The sequence below is a fragment of the Leopardus geoffroyi genome, chromosome C2, assembly GCF_018350155.1.
Source record: "Leopardus geoffroyi isolate Oge1 chromosome C2, O.geoffroyi_Oge1_pat1.0, whole genome shotgun sequence".
NCBI lineage: Eukaryota > Metazoa > Chordata > Mammalia > Carnivora > Felidae > Leopardus > Leopardus geoffroyi.
Genome location: NC_059333.1, coordinates 68,580,139 through 68,606,863, shown reverse-complemented (window position 1 = coordinate 68,606,863; position 26,725 = coordinate 68,580,139). Strand labels below are relative to the sequence as shown.

The 26,725-nt window shown below is 46.8% G+C and overlaps 1 protein-coding gene and 1 long non-coding RNA gene across 7 annotated transcripts in view; one reads left to right on the top strand and one right to left on the bottom strand.

The window, feature by feature from the left end:
* Nucleotides 1–8,009, top strand: part of SEMA5B (semaphorin 5B) — a 118,551-nt gene extending 110,542 nt beyond the window's left edge. For 5 of the 6 annotated variants that reach the window (XM_045502276.1, XM_045502277.1, XM_045502275.1 and 2 more), the window contains 11 exons: nt 2,040–2,157; nt 2,299–2,480; nt 3,492–3,635; nt 3,837–3,984; nt 4,103–4,328; nt 4,524–4,742; nt 5,240–5,410; nt 5,514–5,663; nt 5,984–6,028; nt 6,468–6,673; nt 6,902–8,009. In XM_045502276.1, the coding sequence (XP_045358232.1) occupies nt 2,040–2,157; nt 2,299–2,480; nt 3,492–3,635; nt 3,837–3,984; nt 4,103–4,328; nt 4,524–4,742; nt 5,240–5,410; nt 5,514–5,663; nt 5,984–6,028; nt 6,468–6,673; nt 6,902–7,060 (1,768 nt within the window). In that variant the 3' untranslated portion in view covers nt 7,061–8,009. The remainder of the gene's footprint in view (nt 1–2,039; nt 2,158–2,298; nt 2,481–3,491; nt 3,636–3,836; nt 3,985–4,102; nt 4,329–4,523; nt 4,743–5,239; nt 5,411–5,513; nt 5,664–5,983; nt 6,029–6,467; nt 6,674–6,901) is intronic. The other variant, XM_045502273.1, reaches the window with a different exon arrangement.
* A 7,986-nt stretch (nt 8,010–15,995) lies between these two features.
* LOC123610972 lies at nt 15,996–24,408 on the bottom strand. The gene is made up of 3 exons (XR_006718360.1): nt 24,128–24,408; nt 18,297–18,378; nt 15,996–16,148 (listed from the first exon to the last, which is right to left on the bottom strand). It is a non-coding gene; the product is annotated as an uncharacterized LOC123610972 (long non-coding RNA).
* Between the last annotated feature and the right edge of the window lie 2,317 nt (nt 24,409–26,725).

Here is a 26,725-nt window from a genome sequence, read left to right as displayed (position 1 = left end):
CCACTGAAAATAACTCACCTGACAGGAGACTTTCCCTGAAGCTTCAAGTGAAAAGAGAGATTCTATCCTGAAAACACCGAAAAGAGCAACCCCTTGACTCTTTCATGTATTCCTTTAACCCTTGGCCCCTTTGGCCAATCAGAAATCACTCTGTAGTGTCACGTCATGGTGTGGACTCCCCCCACCCTCCTTGCCATCCAGAACCTCCTTTACCTGAAAGCTTTTCTGCTTCCTAACTTCCAATTTCTGCCCCCAGTCCCAGTGCTCTCTCTAGACCCGCTCTTGCAGGCCCGCTGCAGTGGAGCAGCCAGGCCTAGAAAAAAGGGTGGAAGCTGGGGAAAGGAGGCAGAAAGGATCCAGGGTATCCCCTGGGGTCGGCAGTGGGCTCGCTGGGTATTGGAGGGAACTTCCTTCAGGTACCAGAGTCTGATGCTCTCTTTGCTTAGCAATGAACAGCAAATCCTGATTCTATAATTTCCACACCGGGGTGCCTGGGTGGCTCAGTCTGTTAAGCGTCTGACTCTTGATCTTGGCTCAGGTCATGATTTCACGGTTTTGTGGGTTGAGCCCTGCATCGGCTGTCAGCACAGAGCCTGCTTGGGATCTCTGTCTGCCTCTCTCTCTCTGCCCCTCCCCGACTTGTGCTCTCTCTGTTTCTCTCAAAATAAATAAATAACCTTAAAATGTTTTCCATACTCTTTTTTTTTCCTCCTTGAAGGCTTACTAGTAGATATTTGATTATTTTTACATATTTGTTTGTTGTTTGTTTGTTTTTAGTTATCTCTACGCCCAACACGGGGGCTCAAACTCATCACCCTGAGATCAAGTGTTGCTCTTCTGACTGAGCCAGCCAGGCACCCTGAGATTTAATTTGTTGTTGTTGTTGTTGTTGTTGTTGTTAAAAAAAAAAACTGTAAAGGATACAATGAGTAAGTCTGAAAGAGAAAGGGAAGAGAGGAGGCCTAGAATATGAGAAGTAGAGGCACTTGGTGCATTCATTGGTGTGTGATCAATTACGTTTTCTGGATCATTGCAGATAGGCCAACCCTGAGGGACCAGGAAGGGGGACCTGGGATGTGTGACCCCTCTCCCGGCAGCCTGAGCTCATTCTCATGATGCTAACACACTGGACTCTGGTTCCTGCCCCTGAGCAGCACAAGCATGTGGATGCCCCAGGCGACCTTGAACTATGCCTAGGTGTTCCCTGACCCTGTGCCTGTGTTTTAAGGCATGGGCCTATGTGCACTCAGTGTGTGAAGTCAGACACAGCCTCCAGCTGGGAAGGAGGAGCGTGGTGGGAAAAGCGTGGTCAGGAAGTCTAGGTTCTAGCCCCAGCTCTGCCGTGTGCAATTTGTGTGATCTCGGGGAAACTCCTCTTCCTTCTCTCTGTTTCTTCCTTTGTACAACAAAAAGGTTGTACTGTGGATCCCAGTAACTCTCAACTTGGCTCCCATTAGAATCACCTGGGAACTTTTAAAAACCTCCCTATCCCCAGAGATTTTTGTTGGGGTGGGGGGGGGGGTATCAATATTTTTTGAAAGCTTCTCTAGTGATTCTAATGTGCAGCCAGGGTTGAGAACCACTGGGCCAGACCGTCTCTAAGATGCTTTCCATCATTAATGTTTTAGGACTCTATTATAGTGTCTGACAGACACTACTTTGGATTTCTGTTTACCGCATCTTCTCCAGTGGACCTAGATGAAGAGAATGGGGCACCCAGGCTTGGGGAAGGCGAGGTTAAGTGTGTGGCTCTGGAAGGCATGGGTTTTAATCCTTGTCTAGCTCTTTGGGTTTCCTGCATATATCGTGGGGATAATAACAGTACCTTCCTCATTTGGTTGCTGTATTAAATTAATTCATGCTTGTAAAGTGTTTTAAAGGATTCCCGGCACGCAGTAAGTGTTCAATGAGCTTAGTTATTGCTGTGAAGGGCGACTGGATAGATAAGGGCACCCAGAGGAGAGTACCTAGGTGTGTTAATGGGATACAGGTGAGACTGAGAGGCAGCTGGCTTGAGTCTCAGGACCTCTGTCTGGCAGGGCATGCCTGGGGGCACGGGACCCATACTGCGGCTGGGACGGGAAGCAGCAACGTTGCAGCACGCTTGAGGACAGCTCCAACATGAGCCTCTGGACGCAGAACATAACCACATGTCCTGTGAGAACCCTTTCATGCTCCCCACCTGGGACCTCTCCCCCTAATTCAGACTGTGACTGTCCATCAGAATTCCCATATCCCCTGGGACCTGGTGCCTTCCCTATCCCTGACTTGTGTGACCTGTTTGCTATGTATTTGCAGGTGCGGAATGTGACTCGGGATGGGGGCTTCGGCCAGTGGTCACCATGGCAACCATGTGAGCACTTAGATGGGGACAATTCGGGCTCTTGCCTTTGTCGGGCCCGAGCCTGTGACTCCCCCCGACCCCGCTGTGGGGGCCGAGACTGCCTGGGGCCAGCCATCCACATTGCCAACTGTTCCAGGTATATGAGGATACAGGACTTGGGTGGTGGCTGCCTGCCTTGGACTGGAGGAGGGTGGAATAGAGGAAATGGGGCATCTTCAGGCAGGTGTTCCCACAAAGAGACAGAAACCACTTCACAGCTGTGCAGGGGACTGGAAAGGTAGCTAAAGCATGAGCCTTGGGGGAGTTTCGACTCTAGTGGGAGAGAAGTCTCTGCCTCGTGGGGGCTCTTGATCCAAAGAGGAAGGCTGTACAGGCACAGGAGTCACAGACGACAGCCTCAGTAAGCCTTGCTGTTCCAGACACAAGGGACAGCAGGGGATGTTAGTAAAGTAGGCAGACCGGGTGCCAGTCCTGAAATGCCACTCTAGGTGCAACCTTGGACTCTCTTAGAATAACTCAATTCTATATATGTTTATTGATTTGACTGTCAAAACAACCTCATGGGGGTAGGAATACAATCATTATCCTTACTTTAATGATAAGAGTGTTATTGCAAGGCACAGAAATTTTCAGTAACTTGCCCAGGCTTATACAGCCAGTAAGCGGTACAGCCAGAACTTGAAAACTGGAATCAAAGTAGACAACAGTGAATAGTGTCTGAGGTTGGAGCAAAGCGCGTGTTGATGTAGAACAGGGGAGAGAGCATGGGTTTGAGTGCAAGGCTTGGACAACCAAGAAGGCTGAAACAAATGTTGCGTATTGTAAAGGCAACTGGGGCCTTCTCTAGAGAATGTGTCCTTTTGCTGTGTGAGTATCTCCATGCCCTATGCCCTATCTCTATGCCCTTAGCCCCCAGCACCTCCTGATATATGGAAGAAGGTTCTCAACACATGTTTGGGGAATGAAGGAACAAATGATCACATAAATAAGTCTGCCTGAGACGGCCTAGTTAGGAGCTGATATTTTCTGTGTCACTGTCTGACAACTTCCAGACAACAACATAAAACCCACCCGCCCAGAGACAGACTAGATCTGGGTAGCCAGGACTCAGAGCGTCATCTCTCCCTGTCCCCTCTGACCCCACCAGGAATGGGGCGTGGACGCCGTGGTCCTCGTGGGCCCTGTGCAGCACGTCCTGTGGGATCGGATTCCAGGTCCGCCAGCGAAGTTGCAGCAACCCGGCTCCCCGCCACGGGGGCCGAATCTGCGTGGGCAAGAGCCGGGAGGAGCGGTGAGCGAGGGTGTGGCCAGAGGTTCCTCAGACAAGCTAGCCCTGAGGTCCCAGACCTCCCCGGCCTCCTAGAAAGTGGCCTGGATTCTCCGAGTGTTCCGGTGGATTCTTGACCTTCCCGGGCTTGCACTCCCAGTGACCTCTTGTTAGGGAAGGGGCTGCCTGCTCTCCCCCGCCCCCAACACACACCCTTCCCCTCAGGTTCTGTAACGAAAACACGCCTTGCCCGGTGCCCATCTTCTGGGCGTCGTGGGGTTCCTGGAGCAAGTGCAGCAGCAACTGTGGGGGCGGCGTGCAATCGCGGCGGCGGTCCTGTGAGAACGGCAACTCCTGCCCGGGCTGCGGCGTGGTGAGGGCCTGAAGAGGGGGCGCGGGCAGGAGGGCCTGCACCAAGGGGAGAGCGGGAGGGGGCGCAGGGCCGAACTGGGGCTGTAGGTCACGAGATAGCACGTGCTCCCATCCCGAAGGAGTTCAAGACGTGCAACCCAGAAGGCTGCCCGGAAGTGCGGCGCAACACCCCTTGGACGCCTTGGCTGCCCGTGAACGTGACTCAGGGCGGGGCGCGGCAGGAGCAACGCTTCCGCTTCACGTGCCGCGCGCCCCTGCCCGACCCCCACGGCCTGCAGTTTGGCCGGAGGAGGACGGAGACCAGAACCTGCCCCGCGGATGGCTCGGGCACCTGCGACACCGATGGTACACCGCTGCGCGGCCCCTTCCCTCCCAGGCTCAGAGTGCTGGCACGGGGCTGGGGGAGGCCGGGGTCTGGTGGAGCTCAGGGCGGTGAATCGCGGGTTTGGAAGGAGCCAGAAGGACTGTGTGTGGGGCGGGAGTGGGGGCTGCTGGGTGTCCTGTCACTGAGGCCAGTCTCCCCACCCGTGCCCCACCCAGCCCTGGTGGAGGATCTCCTGCGCAGCGGGGCCACTTCCCCGCACTCTGTGAGTGGGGGCTGGGCCGCGTGGGGCCCCTGGTCGTCCTGCTCCCGGGACTGCGAGCTGGGCTTCCGTGTCCGCAAGAGAACGTGCACGAACCCGGAGCCCCGCAACGGAGGCCTGCCATGCGTGGGCGACGCTGCCGAGTACCAGGACTGCAATCCCCAGGCTTGTCCAGGTGACCTTCCGCTTAGGAATCCCCATCTAGGAGACCCCCTAGGCTACAGCTCATGCCCAGAGGACCTCATCTTCCTCGTTTTTTGTTTTTTGTTTTTTTTTGTTGTTGTTTTTTTTGTTTTGTTTTTGTTTTTGACAGCTCTGTCCACTGGGCCCTAGAGCAAGTTTGTGCCCTGAACTTGGATACAGTGGCTTGTCCCACAGAGCAGGGCCTTTTCTCATCCTCCGTGTCACTCTCTTCTCTGTCCCTAATAGGTTAACTAGCTAAGGAGCTTGATTTGAGGTGGAGTTGGTTTTTGATGTCTCCTTTGCAGCCTCATTTCCCCACTGCACCCCTGAGGGGATAGGGGCAATCCTTAACAGTAGGCTCTGGAGGTGGTTCAAATGATGGGGTCACGGTGGCCCCGGGCAGGGTGGCCTAGCGTGCCATAAGGTAGAAGACTGTCTTGGGCTGTGCCTGCACCTGCAGCCCCCATCACACACCCTGTCCACTTGCAGTGCGGGGTGCTTGGTCCTGCTGGACTTCATGGTCCCCATGCTCAGCGTCTTGTGGTGGAGGCCACTATCAACGAACACGTTCCTGCACCAGCCCCGCGCCCTCCCCGGGCGAGGACATCTGTCTTGGTCTGCACACAGAGGAGGCGCTGTGTGCTACACAGGCTTGCCCAGGTATTGAGAACATCCGGCCAGGGCTGGGGAGCACCATGGATCCCTCGGATCCCCACCAGGGGGTCCCAGAGCGGTTAACTTCATCCCAGCCCACAACCCACAGAAGGCTGGTCACCGTGGTCTGAGTGGAGTGCATGCACTGAGGACGGAGTCCAAAGCCGCAGCCGGCACTGTGAGGAGCTGGTCCCAGGGCCCAGCACCTGTGCTGGAAACAGCAGCCAGAGCCGCCCCTGCCCCTACAGCGAGATTCCTGGTAGGTCCTCAAGCCAGCACCTTCACACCCACCCTTCCTACCCCGTGTCCCCAACTTCCTTCTCCTTCTGAAGAATCTTGGTGGGTCCAGGATGAAACACCAGAGTGGGAGGGGCACACACTTTGAGCTTTTGCCCCTTCTCACCTAGAGAATTGGCTGACCCCCCATTCTCAGAGAGTGGGGACAGGGTGGAATGAAGGCCCCAGGCCCCATCCCACAGCTCAGCGCTGACCCACGGGTCTTCCTAAAGATATACCTAGACCAAGAGGGACCCTTCTTTCCTCCCTGCCCCAACACCCTCTCTGTTTGTCTTCCTGCAGTGATCCTGCCTGCCTCCAGCATGGAGGAGGCCACCAGCTGTGGAGGTAAAAGGAACCTGCCCCACCTCGTGATGCTTCCTACCTCTCCTCCCCAAGGAGGAGACCAGCCCTGCCCTGAAATCTGGAGTTTCTCAACTTCTTGCTCCAGAGAGACAAACCTTTTGGAGGTCCTGGCTGCTTTAGACCATGTGTGGGGGCGGGGGCTGGGAGGTTCCATCCATGCCCCCCAACTAGCCGACGGTCACCAAGTCTGTATTCAAGAAGAGTCACCCAACTCCACACCCTGTGGTTGCCTCCTCTGACCTAAACCAGAGGTGTCCCGTAAGAGAGGCCCCTGGCGGCAGGCTGCCCCGCCTTCCTGTTTTCTTGGGCTCTGGCCTCAAAGCCCTTTCTTTAGATCTCAGAGTTTCCTGCTGGGAGGCAGTCAGGAGTCTTTTCTCTTTGCAGTGGCCCTTTCCTTACCACTTGCCTCTGCCTCTCCCAGGGTTCAGTCTTATCCACCTGGTAGCCACAGGTGTCTCCTGCTTCCTGGGCTCTGGGCTGCTGACCTTGGCGGTGTACCTGTCCTGCCAGCACTGCCAGCGCCAGTCCCAGGAATCCACACTCGTCCATCCTGCCACCCCCAACCACCTGCACTACAAGGGTGGGGGCACCCCCAAGAACGAGAAGTACACGCCTATGGAGTTCAAGGTGGGAGCCTACCTGTAGAAACAGAGTGCAGGGTAAAGGGGGCAGTGGTTCTGGCCCTGAGCTGGGCATGACTGCGCTGGGCACTCGGGAGGGCACAGGGTATCGTGAGCTGCGTCAGCAGCCAGAATGTGTTTTCACTGACTGGTCCCTGATCTCCTTGCCCTGGCCTGTTGCCTTTCCCCATCCTTCCCTCACCCCTTTCTTTCTGGTTCCTACCTTCTTCCACAGACCCTGAACAAGAATAACCTGATCCCTGATGACAGAGCCAATTTCTACCCACTGCAGCAGACCAATGTGTACACAACCACCTACTATCCCAGCCCGCTGAACAAACACAGCTTCCGGCCTGAGGCCTCACCTGGACAACGGTGCTTCCCCAACAGCTGATAACACTGTCCTGGGGACTTGGGCTCCTTGCCTTTTTAAGGCACAGAGCAGGTGGAAATGGGACGGTGGAGCCAGTTTGGTTTTCTCCTTCTGCACCAGGCCAAGAACTTGCTGCCTTGCCTGTGGGGATCCCATCCGACTTCAAAGAGCTCTGGCTGGTGGTGACCATGGGGGAGAGGGCTGGCTTCAGGCTGGCACGTGGCTGCAGTTCCAGCACAGCCCAGGTCTCTCATGGCCTCCTTGCAATTCACTACCGTGCTGATATCCCCTGCCTTGTCTGGGCTGTGGACCTACTGGGTGTGCGAGGAACTGGAGAGTGGAGATGGCCGAACAGCAGGCTCTTAGGTTTGGGTTGGAAATGACGCTCATGTGGCCATCACAGGCCAAGGCTGTCCCTCTCTGGCTGGCCTCAGGAAGGGCGTAGGCTACATCCTGATTATCTCTGAGAGGAACTAATCAAATGGCCCCAGAAGCTCTGGATTCTCCACCCAGGGCTGGGCCACTGTGGTGCTGCCCCAGTGTGACCTGGGGACCAAGGCTGGCCCAGGTTGTCCACCTTTGCCTAGCAGTCTGTACTTTCCCCAGGGACATCCCTCTGGTCAGAGGCAGTGAGGGCTGGGGACTGAAGATTGAACTTTGCTAAGAAGCCCTTTAATCTGGGCTGGCACAGGCCTCAGCTTTACCATCAGAATGCACAACAGGTGGCCCAAGAGAAAGGGAAGCAGGAGTCCAGCCTCCGTGCCACTATGGAGACTGTCTTCTAGCTGCTGCTTAGTAGAGCTGTTGGCTGAGACCTGCTTGGGAGTCTCTGCTGGCCCTTCATCTGTTCAGGAACACACACACACACACACACATACACACACACACAAACACTCACAACATGCTACAGTAACAAAAAGGATGTTGGGCTGTGGCATTATTAAAGATGATATCCAGTCTCCAAACGTAATTCTGTCTTTGTGCATATGTGTGTGGGCTCCTCTTAGTGTGGGTTAGAGCAATCAGAGCAATGCACTGGACTAATAGATGGTCTTCTCGGGGTGGAGAAAATGACCCACATAGAGCCTGACTTTCATAGAGGGGATCTTTCCACTTGTGAGTATATGTACATACTTTTTGGAAGATAAATTAGGGACAAGCAAAACCCTAAGTAGGGACACAAGGTACACCAAAGGCAACACAATAGGAGATTTTTCTGCCCATTCCCTTAGCAGCTCTTCTAGGCAACAGCTCCAGGGTGGAAATGCATGAGCCCAGCAGGAGAGTTTTATGAGGTATTTATAAGGCTTAGTTTAATAAAGCTGAAAATGACTGAGAAATGAATACGCCTCTGAAGTGGGAGAAGCCCAGTATAGTTTATGATGGATTAAGGAAAAACTTTGAAGCCTCAGTCCACCAAGCCAGAGAGGGAGAGAGAGATGAGTTGATGGACATGTCAAATTCAGAGAGCAATTTCCCAACTTAATTGACTGGGTCAGTTCTCCTTGGGCTCCCAGGGAGTTCTACTTGTAGGCCAGGCTGTAAACCCTGTGATCCTAGTGGTAAGGAGGAGGAAAAGAGCCTTCCTGGGCCCTGGGTCCTGGAATCCCTTGTGCTTACTGGGACAAATGAAGTAGCAGTGTCCTCAGACCTGGGTGGAGCCCAGTCAGAGAGAGATCTCAGGGGACATAGTAGTCCTTCTGCTTTGGAATTTTCTTATTGGGTTCCTGTTAACATCATGAGTCCAGAGCCTGTGGGAGCCTGTGGGGTGTGGTAGATCTTGGGGTCTCTGATTCTCTTGGCCTTGGTTCAGGCAGTGAGATCGTGTTCAAGGGCCCAGGGTGCCTGCTTCACAAGTGCCACTCATATGTCCAAGTGGAGGGACTGGACAGGTCTGTAGGAAGCGGTAATGGAGAAACACCCAGCTATCGCTCACCCCGTATTGACTGGAATGGCATCAGTGGGAACAAAAAGCTACAGATGCTGTGGCAAAGCACCACACACACACACTGAATTCTCTTTTTATACAAACTGTTGTGGCTCTGGAGGCATGACCATTCAGAATGCATTAAGGGACCCACACTGTATGCAAATTAGCTTGAATGATTGGCAAAGGCTGCTCCATAGCCAGCCCTGGTCCACAGATGAGGAAGCCAAGAATGTACTCCTGGGAGGCTGTGGTGCTCTCTGGCAGGTACTTGAGGCCACATGGATGGCTGCATGGTGTCAGGAAGTTGAAGTGTGAAAGACAAGGGGACTTCTTAGGTCCAGCTGGCTCAGCAAAAGAGGGAAGGAAATACAGGGTTGGGTGCTCTAGGCCTTCTTGGGCTTTCTTGACTTCAGATAACTTTTGTGTGTGTGTGTGTGTGTGTGTGTGTGTGTGTGTGTTATTAAAGTAATACATGTGCATCGCAGAAAATTTGGAGGATACAGGAAACCAAAACCATAATCACAGTTATGGTAAAAACCAAGGCAGAGACTTGGGGATTTAAATGGTGGCATGGAGACATTTCTTCTCCCCTTCTCTCAACATCACTCCAAAAGCAAAGAGGCCAAAAAACAAAAGCTGTCACTATTTTCAATAAAACTAGGATGTATTTATACTCCCAAATCATAATACATGAATACAGAAAGCAAAGGAACAGCAGTCATACAGAAGAGTGGGTGTGGTCAAACCTAAGCACCCATGCAGTTTCAGAAACAATCAGAAATTGGAGGAACCTGATATCAGGGAAGATGGGGTCCAGGTGGGAGCCTAAAAATGCTAGTTTGGTTGAAAATCTTTATGTAAGCTTCAGCTAGGCCTTCAAGTTGTCTTTACTCTCTAGTCTTACAGCTAGGTCACCACTTCTTTGTCTCCACCGAGGGCAATAAGTATGTACCCTTGTGGGGCACTAGGGTGGCTCAGTCTGTTGGGCATCTCACTCTTGATTTTGGCTCAGGTCAAGATCCCAGTGTCTCAGGATCAAGCCCAGGGTCTTGGGCTCCACACTAACAATGTGAAGGCTGCTTGGGATTCTATCTCTCTCTCCCTCTGTCCCTCTCCCCTGTTCACATGCTCTCTCTTTAAAAAAAAAAAGAAAGAAAAAGTTTTGTTCCCTTGAGACACTGAACCAGAGAGGCCCTAGACATGAGGATACCGGGCACAGAGGTGGGTATGTGATGAGGGTCTGTTTGGACAACCAGAGGAATAAAAAAGATTATGATTATCAGTGGGGTTCAGCAGTTGCCTTTTCCAGCTAACTCCAGGACTCTGGCAGCCAAGCTTCTACCGCCTTCCCTCCTCCAGGCAGGAGATTGAAAGATGATTCTTTGAAGAAACAAACTAAGTCTATAGGTTCTGAAAAAAAATAAGCCAGCTGGTACACAGAACTTGTAGTCAGTTTTCAGCATCTCACTTATAAATAGGAATATACAAATAAAGATCATAGACATCAGAGAAAAAAGTGCCGCCACGAAAGAAAGACCAAAACAAGTAAGCAAATAGAGGAACCCAATGAAAACAGATATGGTATATGCACAGAACATTTTAAAACTCCATAATTCTTCAGAATAAGTGAAGATACTGCATTCATGAAATAAGAACAAGATAACTTAGAAGTTAAAATATGGCAGCAGAAAAAATTAATAAAGGGTTTAAAGATAAAGGAAGTTTCCCAAAACATTGAACAAGATAAATGGAAAATAAGAGAGAAAAAGAAGAAAATTAGAGGACCATGGTGCCTAGCTGGCTCAGTCGGTTTTGTGTGGGACTCTTGAACTTGGGGGTATAAGTTTGAGCCCCACATTTGTTGTCGAGATTACTTAAAAAATAAAATCTTTTTAAAAAAATTAGAAAAATTTAGGAAATTTTCTAAATTTTTCTTTTAAAAATTTAGGAAATTATCAAAGAAAGAATATAGGAAAATTTGCCAGAACCAAAGGGTGAGGTCTTCAGATCAAAGGTCCACCCAGTACCTAGCACCATGAGGCACCTAAACATGACATTTCAAAACATCAGCCTTGAAGAGAAGATTCCCACAGACAAAAAAACATTAGGAATATGAATATAAAACCTCTTACTAACAAGATTTAAATTGAGAATACAGTGGAAATTATCCTCAAAATTCCGAAATAAAAATATTTGGTTGTGAATTTTATACCCAGCCAAACTATGAGTCATATGAGAGTAGAATAAAGACATTTTCAGACTTTCAGAGATTTGATATATTTCATATGTGCTCTTGTTTCAGTAAAACAAGAGTAAACAAAGAAAATGTGGATCCAAGGAAAAGGAAATCTAACACAGGAAGGGGGTGAGGAGAGATATCAGGCTGACAGCCATGCGGCAGGCACAGAGAGCCACAATCCAGATTAGTATAGGAGGACAGCCTGCACCCAGAGAGCCAGGGAACACAAGCATTCAGATTATCTGGAAGGTTTGTATGGAAAATTATATGAAGATTTATTTTATAAAACTGTTGGGGGGGGTACGGAGAGACTTAAAATTGGCTTCAAAGGATACTAAGGGGAAAAAGGCATTTTTTTTTGCATGATTTATTTTTAAAAACTTTATTAAAATATAGGTACAGAAAAACCACACAGGGGCACCTGGGTGGCTCAGTCAGTTAAGCGGCCGACTTCGGCTCAGGTCATGATCTCGTGGTCCGTGAGTTCGAGCCCCGCATTGGGCTCTGTGCTGACAGCTCGGAGCCTGGAGCCTGTTTCAGATTCTGTGTCTCCCTCTCTCTGACCCTCCCCTGTTCATGCTCTGTCTCTCCCTGTCTCAAAAATAAATAAAACATTAAAAAAAATTTTTTTTTAAAGAAAAACCACACAGAACAATAGTATAGCTTACTGCATATTGGGTAAATACCTTTGTAATGACCATCTAGGTCAAGAGACAGAATTCCACAAACACTCCAGGTCCCTCTCTTCTATCCCATCCTTGTCACAGCCCCCTCCTTCCAAATGGGAGATAATTATTAACACCAAAAAAAAAAAAAAAAAAGAGCATACAGAAAAGGAAATGTAATCATTGTTTATCACTTGGTGCAACCATGATATTTATATAATCATCCTAATTAAAACACTGTATATGGGGACACCTGGGTGGCTCAATCAGTTAAGCATCTGACTTTGGCTCAGGTCATGATCTTACCGTTCATGGGTCTGAGTTCTGTGTCAGGCTCTGTGCTGACAGTGTGGAGCCTGCTTGGTATTCTCTCTCCCCTTCTCTCTCTGACCCTCCCTGACTTGCACTTTCTCTCTCAAAATAAAAAACTTAAAATAAATAAATAAATAAATAAATAAAACACGTATATGGACTTAAGCATAACTTGTAATACAGATATATTATACTCTTTGTTGTTGTTATCATGGGGAGACATCACCAGAGGGACAAGCCTTAACTTTTGGTACCAGCTGAATGTTGGGTAAATATTAGGAAAGAAAGGAATAAAACATTTTAAATAATTTTTTTCCCTGACTATAACTATGGTATATGTTCATTAAAGAAATTTGGGGGGAAACCCAAAAAACATAAAAAGAAAATACAAATGCCCTAAAATCCAACCAAGAATTAACCATTGTTATTTTATTATGTTCTCTTTCAGGCATTTTTTTATAGCTGTGTGTGAGTTTGAGAGTATTTTATAAAATAAAGATATACTACGTACATGGTTCTTATTCTGATTATTATTATTATCATTATTATTTTTAATGTTTATTTATTTTTGAGAGACAAAGCGCAAGCAAGGGAGGGGCAGAGAGAAAGAGGGAGACACGGAATCTGAAGCAGGCTCCAGGCTCTGAGCTGCCAGCACAGAGCCCGACGTGGGACTCGAATTCACTAGCCATGAAATCATGACCTGAGCTGAAGTCAGATGCTTAACCAACTGAACCACCCAGGCACCCTAGTTTTTATTCTGATTTTAACATGTAACATTAAATCACTCTTTCCCCACATTGTTAAAAATTCTGTGAGCCTCAAGACCTCTTTCGGTGGCTGCTCTAGGAATGGGTCAGGGAGTGGAGAGAGGGCCTTGTTTGCAGAGCTCCACGGGTAGCAGTGTATCCACACTCTTACCCCTTGAAAAAGCGAAAGTTCAATTTTTATATATTTCATTTGTTTACACCACTGACGAAGATTTACCTTGAAAAAGTTTGCATAGTGCTTGAAAAATACTGGCCTAAAACATTCTGTTATCTAAATTATATTTGTTATATATTCTATCACATACATTTATTCTACTCTATTATATAAATGTATCATTATTGCATAAATTTTATCATAATTTAAACAACTCTCCTTTGTTTCAAAAAACTTTTTTACCCAAAAAATACTTTTATGGACCTTTTGTCCATATCTTTGACTATATAGCCTTAGGATAAATTCCCAGGAGTGAAGGCTCTTAACTTCTCTGGGTGGGTCTCTTGCTGATGAGAGTACTCTCCCACCAGCAGTGTATTCTCATTTTATTAGTGACCCTATCGGCAGCACTGATAAGTGCTATCCCCTCCAGACACTGGACCAAGCGCTGTGCATTGATACCTTGTTCAGCTCTCACAGCAATCCTAAGACAAAGCTGCTACCATTAACATGCCAATTCACAGATGAGGAAATGGAAATTTACTAAATCTAAGTAACTTGCTCATACATAGCTAGTCAGTGATTGACCCAGAATTTCACCCTAGGGAAAGTCCATGTGCTTGTCATCAATTGTTTTTTAAAGTACAATTGTATAAGTTTCCATGTAAACATAGGTAGTGAGTGACCCTTTCCCCCATACACATATTGGTCACTTGCATTTCTACTTTTTAAGGGAGGTGTTCTGTACCTTTTCTCTTAGGCGATGATCTTTTCCCTACTGCTTTGTGTATAAAATATACAAAGGAGCTCTTGTGTATAAATATATTAATCCTTTTGTCAAAAAAAAAGAAATATTTCTCTAACGGATCGTATGCCTGTTGTGAAACACAGACGTTTGAATTTTTTACACAGTCATAACTGCAGATTGTTTTTAATGTAAATTGCGCTGATTTTGCATCAATGACCCTGAAGTAATGAGTCTTCTCACTGTCAACCACCATAAATCTCAAGGATGTAGAGTTTGGGGGACACACTTTACTCCGGCACACCTTGCACGGTGGCAGTTACCCTAAACAAATAAAGACAGGGTCCTGACTGGGATTTGGGATTTGGCTTGTGGGAGCTCATATTCTATGGTCCCTAGAGAAGGAAGAATGCCCAAGAGTGAGAAAAAACAACTGAGTGTGGGGTGAGAGGTACATTTCTCCCGGAGAAAGAAATACAGCCAGGCCCCTTGTATCTGATAATGCAAGTGAGGTTTAGATGAAAAACAAATCCCAGGGCTCCTCTCTTGGATGGCAGAGACCGGCCACAGTAGGGGACGGTCATGCCCAGAGTACAGAGCCCTCTGGGTCACAGCTGTGTCTTTGAGCAGTCCACTCATAACCCTCGAGCACCCAAGGTTAGGAGCCCACTGATGATGCAAGGAGACAATCTCCCCCTCACAGTCAGGGACGTGCTGTTGACAGGAGGCTGTGTACCTGGGCAAGTGTCAGGTCTTCTCTGGGCGCTGGCTTCCACCTCCTGACTCCAGAGTCATACAGCACAGTTCAAGCCTCTATATTCCAAATGAAAATGTAGTCTTACTCTGTACGTGTCATCTGGGGACAGAGCTCATTGACCGAAACTTGCCTTGGCAGCTGGCTTTGGACAGGCACCTGTTCCCATAGTACCCATTCGGAGTATTGGTTGTGTGGGAGAACGATGCTGGACAGACTGCCAAGGGCTCTGAGCCACTTGCTTCACCACTCACCAGCTGTGTGGTCTCAGCCAAGCTCATCCCTGTTTTGGGTTACAGTGTTCTGGCCTATGTAATGGCAGGGTTGGGCCCAGATTCCCTGCCAAAGTCTAGGATTCCCAGAATTTTTTTAAAAAAGTCTTGTACATGGTATCTTTTTGTCTTTTCTTTCCTGGCAAAGTGCTCTGGTGTTGCCCCAGCCTTGGACCTTTTTCTGCCACCTTATAACTTGTCTCAGAGTCTGCTGTGCTACTCAGGGCTGGGTCATCTGCTGGGGAAATCAGGCTCCCTGGACTCACTGTCCTCACACAGGAACCAGGGAAAATGTCTTTCTCGGACAGCCAACTAGATGAATGTTGTTTCCTGCAATGACAATGCTCTGAAAGAGAGCTTCTGTTAGATAAGAGACACCCAGCTATTAATACCAAGCAATAGGTACTTGCCTCGGTCTGGAGCCCCTTGAGTTCCTAAGGCCTGATACAGTCCCTGAAGAGGGTCTTTCAAATAGTGGTCTCTGTGGCCCTGGGCCTCCTCCCAGGGCCCAGATACTTGGTTCCCAGCCTGGCCCTCTGCTCAGGTCATCCTGTGTCTCCAGTTACACTACTAGGCCACCCCAGGTGATTCACTGGAGAACCCTTGCAGGCCAGGCCAACATGAAGTCAGGCAAAGCGTCTCTCCTCACCCTAAGCTGCCAGCAAGCTGGTGCTTAAGAAGCTGGGGCTCTAATTCCGTGGCTGTGCTGACAGTGCTCATGACTGCAGGGGGACTTCAGGCCTCAGGGTCTTAGGGCAGAACTCTGAAGTCATTGGAAAATTCATTCCTATCCACAAGGTCCTTCCAAACATTCTAAAAGAGATTGTTTTCCCTAGCCCAGTGTCCAGGGGCTGATGGGACACAGCACCTACCCGCCCCCACTTAGAACATTCCTAATCACTCTTCTCAGCACTGAGTACTCACAAACACAAGGTGCTACTTCCCCTACCCCAAGTAGACTCCCTGAATTCCCGGGGGGGGGGGCCCAACTAGCTTGGGTCATGCAGCGCTCCCAGATATAACCATATAGCACCCAATTCCTGCTTGGCCATCTGTAGCCTTGACCAACAGGGTTTCTTCGCTGGAAGGTTAATTCACAACTTTCCTTCAGTATGTATTTTTATTAATTTCTTTAATGAATATAGTGGGTATTTAAAGGGAATACACGCATGGGATCAAAACAAAAGAAAACAAAAAACAGTACAAAAAGATACCCAGTGAAAAGTGGATCTCCAATGCTTGATTCCTGAACCCCAAGTGCCTCTTCCCTGAGATGGACAGAGGCAGGCAACCATACACAGGCAAACATGTACATTTATGCGTGTGCACATAAAATGCACCAAAGTCTGGCTTTACTTGATATTCGGCCAAAAATTGGTCTTCAGCCTCAGCCTTTGGAAGTCTAAATAGCTGAATGCGTACTTCTCCGCCATTTATAGTACCCTTGAGTTTGTGTCTGGTCTATAGTCACCGTTGGTTACACATGTTACCACTGTATTAAATCAGTACAGACTCTCATGGTAGGCAAAGGGCATGCCTCTCAGATTTACTGTTAATAAATGATACTGTAAGTGTCTAGGTAAATCGTGAAGTGAAAATCTGTTTCATGTGTTACAATTCTGTCAGTGGAACTATATATGTATGTTTAATATTGTGAAAGTAAAATGTCCCAGTAATTAATGACTGTGAAACTGCTAATTTTATGTTCAAACACACTTAAGCACTTTGTATTTTTTTGTTAAAGTTTATTTGTTTATTTAGAAAAAGAGAGAGAGGGGCGCCTGGGTGGCACAGTCGGTTAAGCGTCAGACTTCAGCCAGGTCACGATCTCGCGGTCCCTGAGTTCGAGCCCCGCGTCGGGCTCTGGGCTGATGGCTCAGAGCCTGGAGCCTGTTTCCGATTCTGTGTCTCCCTCTCTCTCTGTCCCTCCCCCGTTCATGCTCTGTCTCTCTCTCTCTGTTCCAAAAATAAATAAACGTTGAAAAAAAAAAAATAGAAAAAGAGAGAGAGAGAGTGGAGGAGGGATAGAGGGAGAAGAAGAGAGAAAATCCCAAGAAGGCTCCAACTGTCAGTGCAGAGCCTGATGCGGGGCTTGAACTCACAAACCATGAGATCATGACCTGAGCTGAAATCAAGGGTCGGACACTTAACTGTCTGAGCCACCCACTTAAGTAGTTTAAAATAGCAAATAAATAGGAAGAAGACTGAGAGTTAAAAAGAATATTGTGAGAGAATGTTAGCTAGATAACTTTAGGAAGAACATTATAGGCTTTGTGAACCTAAAGTGTTAAGCAATTTAAAATATTACAGGGCAGAATAAGAGATTTGATTATATAATAATTCTAATATTTGTCAACTGGGTTGACATCTCTCTAGCATTCATTACGTTAAACAAAATAAACTGTAAGCAGTATGTTTAATTTGGGGTATTTCATTCCATTTAGGTTATGAGTCTTTCAAGAATAAATTCTACTTGGAAATTTTCATTTTATGAAAATAGATTTTAAAAAAAGAATGGAAGCTTTTCTACTTCAACATCTCATAAGCAGAAGAAAATTACCAAATCATGTGCAATATCTATGATAAATCAGAGACAGAACAAAGAATGTAAAGGGAATAGAGAAGAGGAAAAAAAGTCTGGAAAAATGTAATATTTCAAAAAATATCTGGCTTTTCCACTGTTCTCAGTGATGTGAGCATGACCATGTTGAGCTTCTGCAGGAAACTTAAAATGTGGCCATTAGCAATTTAAAAAAAGTTTTTTTTTTTAACTTTTACTTATATTTGAGAGACAGAGCACGAGCAGGGGAGGGGCAGAGAGAAGGGAGACACAGAATCCAAATCAGGCTCCAGGCTCTGAGCTGTCAGCACAGAGCCGGATGTGGGGCTCAAACTCAAGAACCATGAGATCATGACCTGAGCCTAAGTAGGACACTTAACTGGCTGAGCTACACAGGTGCCCCTGGCCATTAGCAATTTTAACCGCAAAACGGTAAGAAAAATTCTGTTCTTTGCGATGAAATTTCAGATTAATTCTTGCATCCCATAAATTTGTTCTGACATGGTGATGACTGACTTTGGCCTCAACTTTAACCCCGTGTGGATTGTAGCATTTGCTGGGGTCTGCGTTCTAGGCAACACACAAGCCTGCTTGCACACAGCTCAGCACTGGTGTGTCTATTTACCACTCTTCCTGGGGCGTGCTCCAGGGAGGTCTTTTTTCCTAATAATTGCACACCATTTATTTAACCAAACCCTAATGATGGACTTTTAGGGTGTTTTCAGTCTTCTGTCATAAAGAATGCTGCAAAGATAACCATTGTATGTGTACAAGCATAAAGGCAGAGTGAATTCCTAAAAATAGAATTACTCAAAGAGTATACACATTTAAAAATTTGATACCTTGTCCAACTTACCGTAACATTGTATCACACTTTCTAGTTTTATCTGTCTCTTTCTTTTAGAGGTAATTCTCTAGTTTCAGTGGGAGGGTTCATTCTGGGGGAAAGACAGTCAGTCAAGATGATTTCAGTGTTCCCTCATCTCCAAAGAGCCCCCTTCTTGCCTACAGGGTCCTGGTCCCCTGTGCACCTGGTCAAATCTCCCTGGAGGGCCCCATCACACCTATTCTTCCTGAGCCATCAAACCTTGTCTGTCTGATATTCTAGGCTTCCTGGGTCCCGGTTCTCTAAAATAGCATCAAAGCTGCCTGGGATACTATGACTCTCCCTTCTTCCACCCTTTTCCTTATTTCAAGAGTTGGGAAAAGGCCTGATGTTTCTGGATTCCTCCGCGGTTCCCTCCCGACCCTTTATCTCTAGTACTTTCATTCAAGCAAGAAGTGGTTTCCCTCCTGCTGCTTAGGGCATCTTCGTGGATTTAAAATTTCTGTGCTTTGTGGATCTTCATTTTTATGTCTGGATAGGACCATGGTCCCTAAATAGTGATATAAAGGCCATAACTTCAACTTGATTTGTGGGAAGGGCTTGGTACAAGAGCTTGGGGGAGACTGGACTTCCATCTCGACCGCAGAGAATGACACTCCAATGGATGCACCAGTCACGGCACCATCAAGTCTACTATTCCCAAATCTCTCACACAACCCCCACCCACACACCAGTCTTCCTCCCGCCAGGCAAGCAACAGTAAGCTGGTCTTTGCGGAAGGATGGCCAGTATCGGCTCTATCTGCCACCAGGTGACCTGGCATGAAGGGCTCTGCCCAAAAGCCCAGAGGGAAATCACCTAAGCCAATCAGACTGGCTCTCTGTGGGATTTGAGCTGAAGAATGAAGATTAGATTGGCCAGTAGCAATACGAGAATGGACTAGACACACGGGGATTCCATGGAGAGACTGGGCTGGCTGGAGGAAGAGTGGGTTGGCTGCCCCCTCTCTAGGCTCCCGCCCACAGGTCCATCATGCCACCTTGCTAAGATGGCTAAAGTAAGTGACTCTTGTAACCACAGGAGCACACTAGCTGGTGGACATCCGTGGTGTGCCTCAGAACTCACTCTCCTGGCCCAGGTGCTCTTCTACCCCCCCCCCCCCCAAATGTCCCACGGAGGAGATCCTCCACCCACAAGGTACAAGATCGGCTTGGCTTCCGATCTTTACCCTTAAATTCCCTTTCAGAGAAAAGAGGAGTTTGACACGTGCACGGCCGCCTTCCTGGGCCATATACAGCAACAGTCTTCTGTGCTGAGGTAAATACAGTTCCCTGACCATCTCATCTCCTTGCTCTGAGGGGTGTGCACAGCACTCAGCACCATGCATGCACTTGCTAATTCTTCCATGTGGGCCGCTGGCAGGTAGAGCAGTGGCTAATAATTATGACTTTGTATTTTTAACCACGTAGTTTCTGAAAGAATTTTGAAGAATTGAGTTACATGCTCATAATTTTTATGTTGACATCTAGAACTTTTCATCCAAGCTTAAAGATCCAAAGAACGTAATTACCGGCATATTGTAAATACTGACATTTTAAAATAAAACTGTTCTTTTGAATGCAACTAATAGAATCTAAAAGGCACAGCATTTAAAAAAAAAAATCCAGGCAGGGCTCTACTTTAACAATAGGAAAATTTACATTGTTCCTTTTACCCTTTGAAGGTGTGTATCATTCCACTTCCCCCGCAGAATTTTATCCTAATGTAATGTATTTTTAAGCTTGAAAGTCTCTTATTGTTCACACTATCCTACTTTCCTGCAACTAAAAAATATATACGAGTTATAATGTTAACTTTTAAAATTTCCTGTGAAGATGAGATCTAAGTTAAAAATGATTTGGGATTGAGATACTGGGATTATTACTAACATCAAACGTTACAGAGATCCTTGAATTTTGACAGTTATTAAATGTCAAGTAAAATTTTAGAGAGCAGTGGTGTAGAATAGATGTTACTTATCACCAGAATGAGAAATATTAACAGCAGAGAGAGACAGAGAGTAAGAGTCTTAGGGCCTGCCAAACATGTTTTTATGCGTGTTGTCAAGTGCATTATTTCCAGAAGGATCCACAAATCACTCCTGCTAGAGTGGAGACATTGAAATCTACAGAGAGTTGGCAATGATGAGGAGGAAACTTGTACCCAAGTAAAAGATGAATATGAACTTATAGTATTTGGGACTCTCTGGACAAAATTTAATAAAAATGATAAAACCTTTAAAAGAAAACCTAGGAGAAAATCTTTATGAGCTTGGGGTAGGTAGGGATCTGATATGACATACGAGGCACAATCTATAAAGGAAATTATTAATGTAAATGTTTTAATGTTTATTTTTGATAGACAAGAGACAGAGCGCAAGCAAGGGAGGGGCAGAGAGAAAGAGGGAGACACAGAATCCGAAGCAGGCTCCAGGATCTGAGCTGTCAGCACAGAGCCCAACTGGCGTTAGATCATGACTTGAATGGAAGTCGGACGCTTAACCAACTGACCCAATCAACACCCCAAAAATATTAATAAATTAGACCATCAAGATTATGAACTCTGAGATAAATCACAGGTTTGGGGAAAGTACTGGCAAATCTAGTGTATACAAAGAACTGAAGTTCAGTAGCAAGAAAGCAAACAACCCAATGACAAAGAGGTAAAAAGTCTGAAGAGACCCTTCACCAGAGATATATGGATGGCAAATAATTACGTGGAAGAATGATCAACATCATTAGTTGTGAGGAAAATGCAAAATAAAGCCACAAGAAGATACCACAAGACACTATTAAAATGACTAAAATTAAAAAGGCTGATCATACCAAGTGTAGCGGAACTCTACAAGTGTAGGGAGTCTCCTACACTGCTGGTGAGAATGCAAAATGCAACAACCACCTTGAAAAAGTTTCTTTTTTTAATGTTTATTTATTTTGAGAAAGAGAGAGAGAGCATGCACGAGCAAGGTAGGGACAGAACGAGAGGGGTAGAGAGAATTTCAAGCAGGCTCCGTGCCATCAGCGCAGAGCCCGATGTGGGCCTCGATCCCAAGAACTGTGAGATCGTGACCTCAGCCAAAATCGAGAGTCAGCCGCTTAACAGACTGAGCCACCCAGGTGCCCCCAGTTTGGCAGTTTCTTACATAGTTAAGCAGACATTTACTATACGATCCAGTTATTCCCTGCCTAGCTATTTACCCAAGAAAAAGAATATATGTGTCCACACAAAGACTTATACACAAGTGTTCACAGCAGTTTTATTTGTAAGGGCCCCAAACTGGACACAACCCAAATATCCATTATTAGGTGAATGGATAAACACATTGTAGTATAGCCATTACAATGGATATAAACAGCGATAACAAGGAATGAATTACTGGTCGACGCAGCAACACCAATGAATATCAGAATAATCAGTCTGAGTCAAAGAAGCCAGGCACGAAGAGAGTACATGCTGTATTGCTCCATCTCTGGAGCAATGGAAACTAATTTATAATGGCAGAAGGCAGAACAATGGTTGCCAAGGGATGGGGTATGTTGACAGTAGGGGTGGAGGGAGGGAGGGATATTAAAGGGGGTGAGACCTTACCTTGATGGTGGTGATGGTTTCATGGGTGTGTATGCATAGTGCACACTTTAAATGGGTGAGACGAATTTCACGGCAGTTATAGCTCAGTAAAGCTGTTAAAAAACTGTGAATAAACGTCCAAGAAAATAGAAAATACTAACTGGTTCTTAACCACGTTTCTCTTACTTGCAGGTGTACTATTCATCTGTCTGAAGTAAATGGGGAACTTTCTACATCCTCTGCCCAAGTGTACCCCTGGGGCACAGACGAGGCTGGGGAACAAGAGCACCTCAGAGCTGTTCCTCAAGACTGAGGATGGGGAACAGGTGCAGAGGCCGAGCTTCAAAAGCAGCATGCAATACTCCAATCTTGACTACTCTAAGACAGATACAGTTAGAAAAGGCGTGCAGTCTTGGCATGTGTGTGTCACACAGGAGAAATAATGTCCTGCCACCTTCCTGTTTCTCTGATACTCTCCTTGCTTTGTTTTCTTGGGATTCTCCCTCAGGAGCTTGGCAATCTTTGACAATAGTGGGGAATGGAAAAGGTGATTAAATGACCAAGGTTATTAAATTTAAAAAAAATTAAGTTTATTTTAGAGAGAGAGAGAGCACATGTGTGCACATGCTGGAGGGGCAGAGAGGGAGAGAGAATCCCAAGCAGTCTCCCTGCTATCAGTGGTGAGTCCTATGCGGGGCTCCATGTCACAAACCGGGAGATCATGACCTGAGCCTAAATCAAGAGTTGATACTTAACTGACTTAGCCAGCCAGGCGCCCCCCAGCCCAGGTTATTAAATTAAATAACAATTGTCATCTTTCCTGCTCCCCCATTCTATAATACGTCCGAATGCTGAGCATCTCGACATAAGTCAAAGCTCCCCAATTATAAGGCCACATTGTCTGTGGCAGAAATGTGCATAAGAGAGGGATGGCGGTGTGGAACACTGAGTTCATGATAACTCCTTACAGGGGCATTGTGGACACTCATATATTTAATTGTTCTCCTGCTCCCCTCCCATTTTTTTGCAGGGGGCAGTGAAGCCTTTCCACCCTGGGACCTCCACAGTAACATTGCAAGTGTGAGAGACCCGCCTTTCATCTGTAGAGTGGGAGAAAGACAAACATGAAAGGGAGGTGGGAATGCAGGGCCTGCCCACCTCTGTCAGTAGGAGAGTCTCAGATCTCAGACTGGTTTTAGGAAGGGCAGTATTTGGGTTTCCTTAAATCCATCACGCTGGGAACCTCTTGCCCTCATAAGCCCTGATCTGAAGGTCCCTGACACAGAGGGACGACCCTAGACTTTTGAATTCTAGACCCACCACCAGATGTGTGATATGTCGGTTGGGAGTAGTGACACCACCTTACAGGACTCTGTGAAAAGTAAATTGATAATAGAACGGGACCTTGAACAAAGTCTGGCAATACAAATACAATGCTCTTGGAAAGAGTCCTGTGTGTGTGTGTGTGTGTGTGTGTGTGTGTGTGAGTGTGAATGCAGTAAGAGAAAGAGAGAGAAAGAAAGAAAGGGGGAGAGAAGACGTTACCCAGGACCTACTTCCTCCAAATGGAAGGCTGGAGCCCTGCAGTCCCACAGCCTGGGCTCAAACCCCGCCCCACTTCTCACCAGCTATTTGACCTTGGGCAATTTGTTCTTCTAATGCAAAATGGAGCTAATAATAGAACCTACTCTGGATTTGCTGTGAGGGCTGAAGCACCATTAAGTGCTTAGAACAGTGTCAGGCACATAGCAGGCACCCCAAATTATTACTGCTGTTACTGAGCTGAGTATGGGGAGTGAAGGGTTGCTTCTGCAATCCGAGGCACTGGTACATCAAAGTAAATATGGAAAATGTCCTGAGCTTCACAAAGATTGCTTCATCGACAAAATTCCAAAATATGACCTAGCTTTCTTTGGGGAAACAAATGGTACCAGTCCAGTAAATTATGCGTGAAACAGCTCTTGCAAGACTCCACTGGTGAAAAACTAAAGTCTCCCATTTAGGGCCTTCCCACCTCCATTTATCCACTGGAGAATTCCCCTCCTCCCCTCCATCCCTTCCTACACTGCCTCCTTTCTGCCTCTTACTTGCTGGAATCCAGAATTGAACAGAATCTTAAAAGAGTATCAGGTCCAGTATTTTAATGAAAGAAAGGACTAAAGGGTGGACTCAGGGCCCATCCGAGACACAGGAGTGTGGTTTATGAGAAGTGAAGAAAAGAACAGGAAAGGGAAGGAGAGGCGAGTGCGACTTACCCTCCTGTCACCCCTCTGTGTCACTTTCCCAGCTCAGAAGAATCCCTGGAACTCATTTGCTGTTGGACCCCAATTCGGATTGAAACACATTAAGAAATAAACCTTTGGTCTCTGCCCCCACTCTCTGGCACACAGCTCAAAAAAGCCCTTAAAATCTCTGAAGTGCCAGGTCTTTTGTATGCTAATGAGCGACTGGTGGCTGGGGGCTCCTGGATAGCCTCTAGATGGGGGTTGGGGTTGCCAGGGCAACCAACCAAGTGATTAGAGGGTCAGAACTTCAGCCCCTCCCCCCAACTTCCTGGGAGGAACTGGAGGTTGAGCTAATCACTAATGGCTAATGATTTACTTTTTTTAAAGAGACTCTTTTTAAGTTTATTTATTTATTTGAGAGAGAGAGCAGGCGCTCGCGAGTGGGGGAGGGGCAGAAAGAGGGAGAGAGAGAATCCCAAGCAGGCTCCGCACCATCAGCATAGAGCCTGATTCAGGGCTCAAACTCACAAACTGTGAGAACCGTGAGCACTCTGAGATCATGACCTGAGCTGAAATCAAGAGTCAGGCACTTAATGGACTGAGCCACCCACAGGCGCCCCAACTAATGGCTAATGACTTAATCAATCAGCTGAGCTCCCAGGTTGATGATCAGGTGGGGGTGCTGGGAGGTGGTGCCATGCCTGGAGAGGGCCTGGAACCTCCTCGTCCCTTCTTCCCCCACACCCTGCCCTATTCATCTCTTCCATCTGACTGTTCCTGAGTTGTATCCTGTTGTAGTAAATTGGTAATCTCGTCCTTTTCCTGAGTTCTGTGAGTCCTTCTAGCAAATTATCAAACCTGAGGACAGGGTCATGGGAACCCCTGATTTATAGCATTTTATTGGTCAGAAGCACAGGTGACAATTTGACTTGCATTTCATGTCTGAAGTGGGGGGTAGGAGAGCAGTCCCTGAGACTGAGCCCTTAACCTGTGGGGTCTACCCTAACTCCAGGCGGTTAGTGTCACAGTTCAATTAAACTGTTGGTGTCTGATGCAAATTGGAGAATCGCTTGGTGTGAAAAAACCTACACATTAGGTGGCAGAAGTGAGCACGGAGAAGTAACACTTTTTTCCATTTAGGCTAGATAAATAATTAAGTTAATATCAGGACGTTTGTCAGGAGCTAAAAGTTTTCATACCTAAACCAAGTAATTCTCCTTCTAGGTATCTTTTCTAAGAAAAGAATCAGAAACTAGGTCGAGGATAAATATATGACATCTATTCCCCAGAATAAATCTTCCCCAGAAACAGCCTTAATATCCAACAATAAAATTAGATACTTTAAATTATAAAAGTTTCCATGGTCATGGAGAAATGTTCATGATATAATTAATTCATGATATAATTAATATTAAGGATAGAAAATAAAAGTACAGTTATGATCTGTTGTATATTAAAATCATTTACAGTAAGTGATGAGGGAGCATAAGGCAAGCTGATACCCTGCAACTGCCACAACCCTCCCCAGCACCTCGCCCCCCCTTAATCCCACCTCTCCCACATCCCAGGTATTTCCCCAGACACTCCTGGCTGCCCAAGAACAAAAAAAAGGAAAAAACCAATGGTTAACCCATAGAGGTCACAGTCATGAAGGACATGAGTCTCCATCAGTTTACAAATATCTTAGTAAATTACAAGAAAAAGGCAATCTTATCAATAGACTAATCTCCAGAAACCTATAGATTCAGTTTTCTGGAGCCCTAACATCCCTCCCCTCCATAGTGAGGTGGAGAACAAAGGCAAAAAGGAAATGGTAGGTACAATTAAATTTCTTTATAGCTTGCAGCCCGTTGACAAATACTTGAGGCAAATACATAGTGTAATATTTCTCCAGGAACTCCCTACTATCTTGATGTTAATGTCTTACTAGAGGAAAAAACTACCTTAGATTGACAATCAATAGCAAGGCCTCTGGCCATCTTATGAGTCTCCTCTTCAGCATACGAAAGTGCTTTTGGAGACCTCCCCTTTGCCTGTACCTCCCCCAACTCCAAGGTATTAATCAGTCACTCTTCAACAACCCCAGGGCCAAGGTATATAATCAGTCACTCTTCAACAACCCCAGGGCAGTTCTTTCCGCCCCCGGGTCCTGTCCCTGTGCTTTAAAAAAATCACCTTCTTTGCACCAAAGACAAGTCAAGGCTCAAGAATTCTTTCTTGGCTGGCAGCTCTGGGCCTCCCCCCCACCCCCACTCCAAAACTGCATCAGTGAGAAGTAAAGAAAGCATTGTGCTTTTTAAAATGAAGACTTTGGAACCTTCGAGAGGATAACAGCACTGTTTGGAAACTAATCCAGAAAGAAACACTTCTCTCTTAAAGGACATTTATGATTCTGAATTTTTCCAAGACTGGGCTCTCCTCCCCTTAACCGTGGATGTGCTTGCCTTGAAACTAAACAAGGAGACGCTTCATGCACGCACGCACGAGTGAGGAAGGGGCAGAGGGAGAGGGAGAGAGAATCTTAAGCAGGCTCCTCTCTCAGTGCGAGCCAGAAGCATGATGGTGAGATCCTCACCCGAGCTGAAATCAAGAATCTGAGGCTTAACCAACTGAGCCACCCGGACGCCC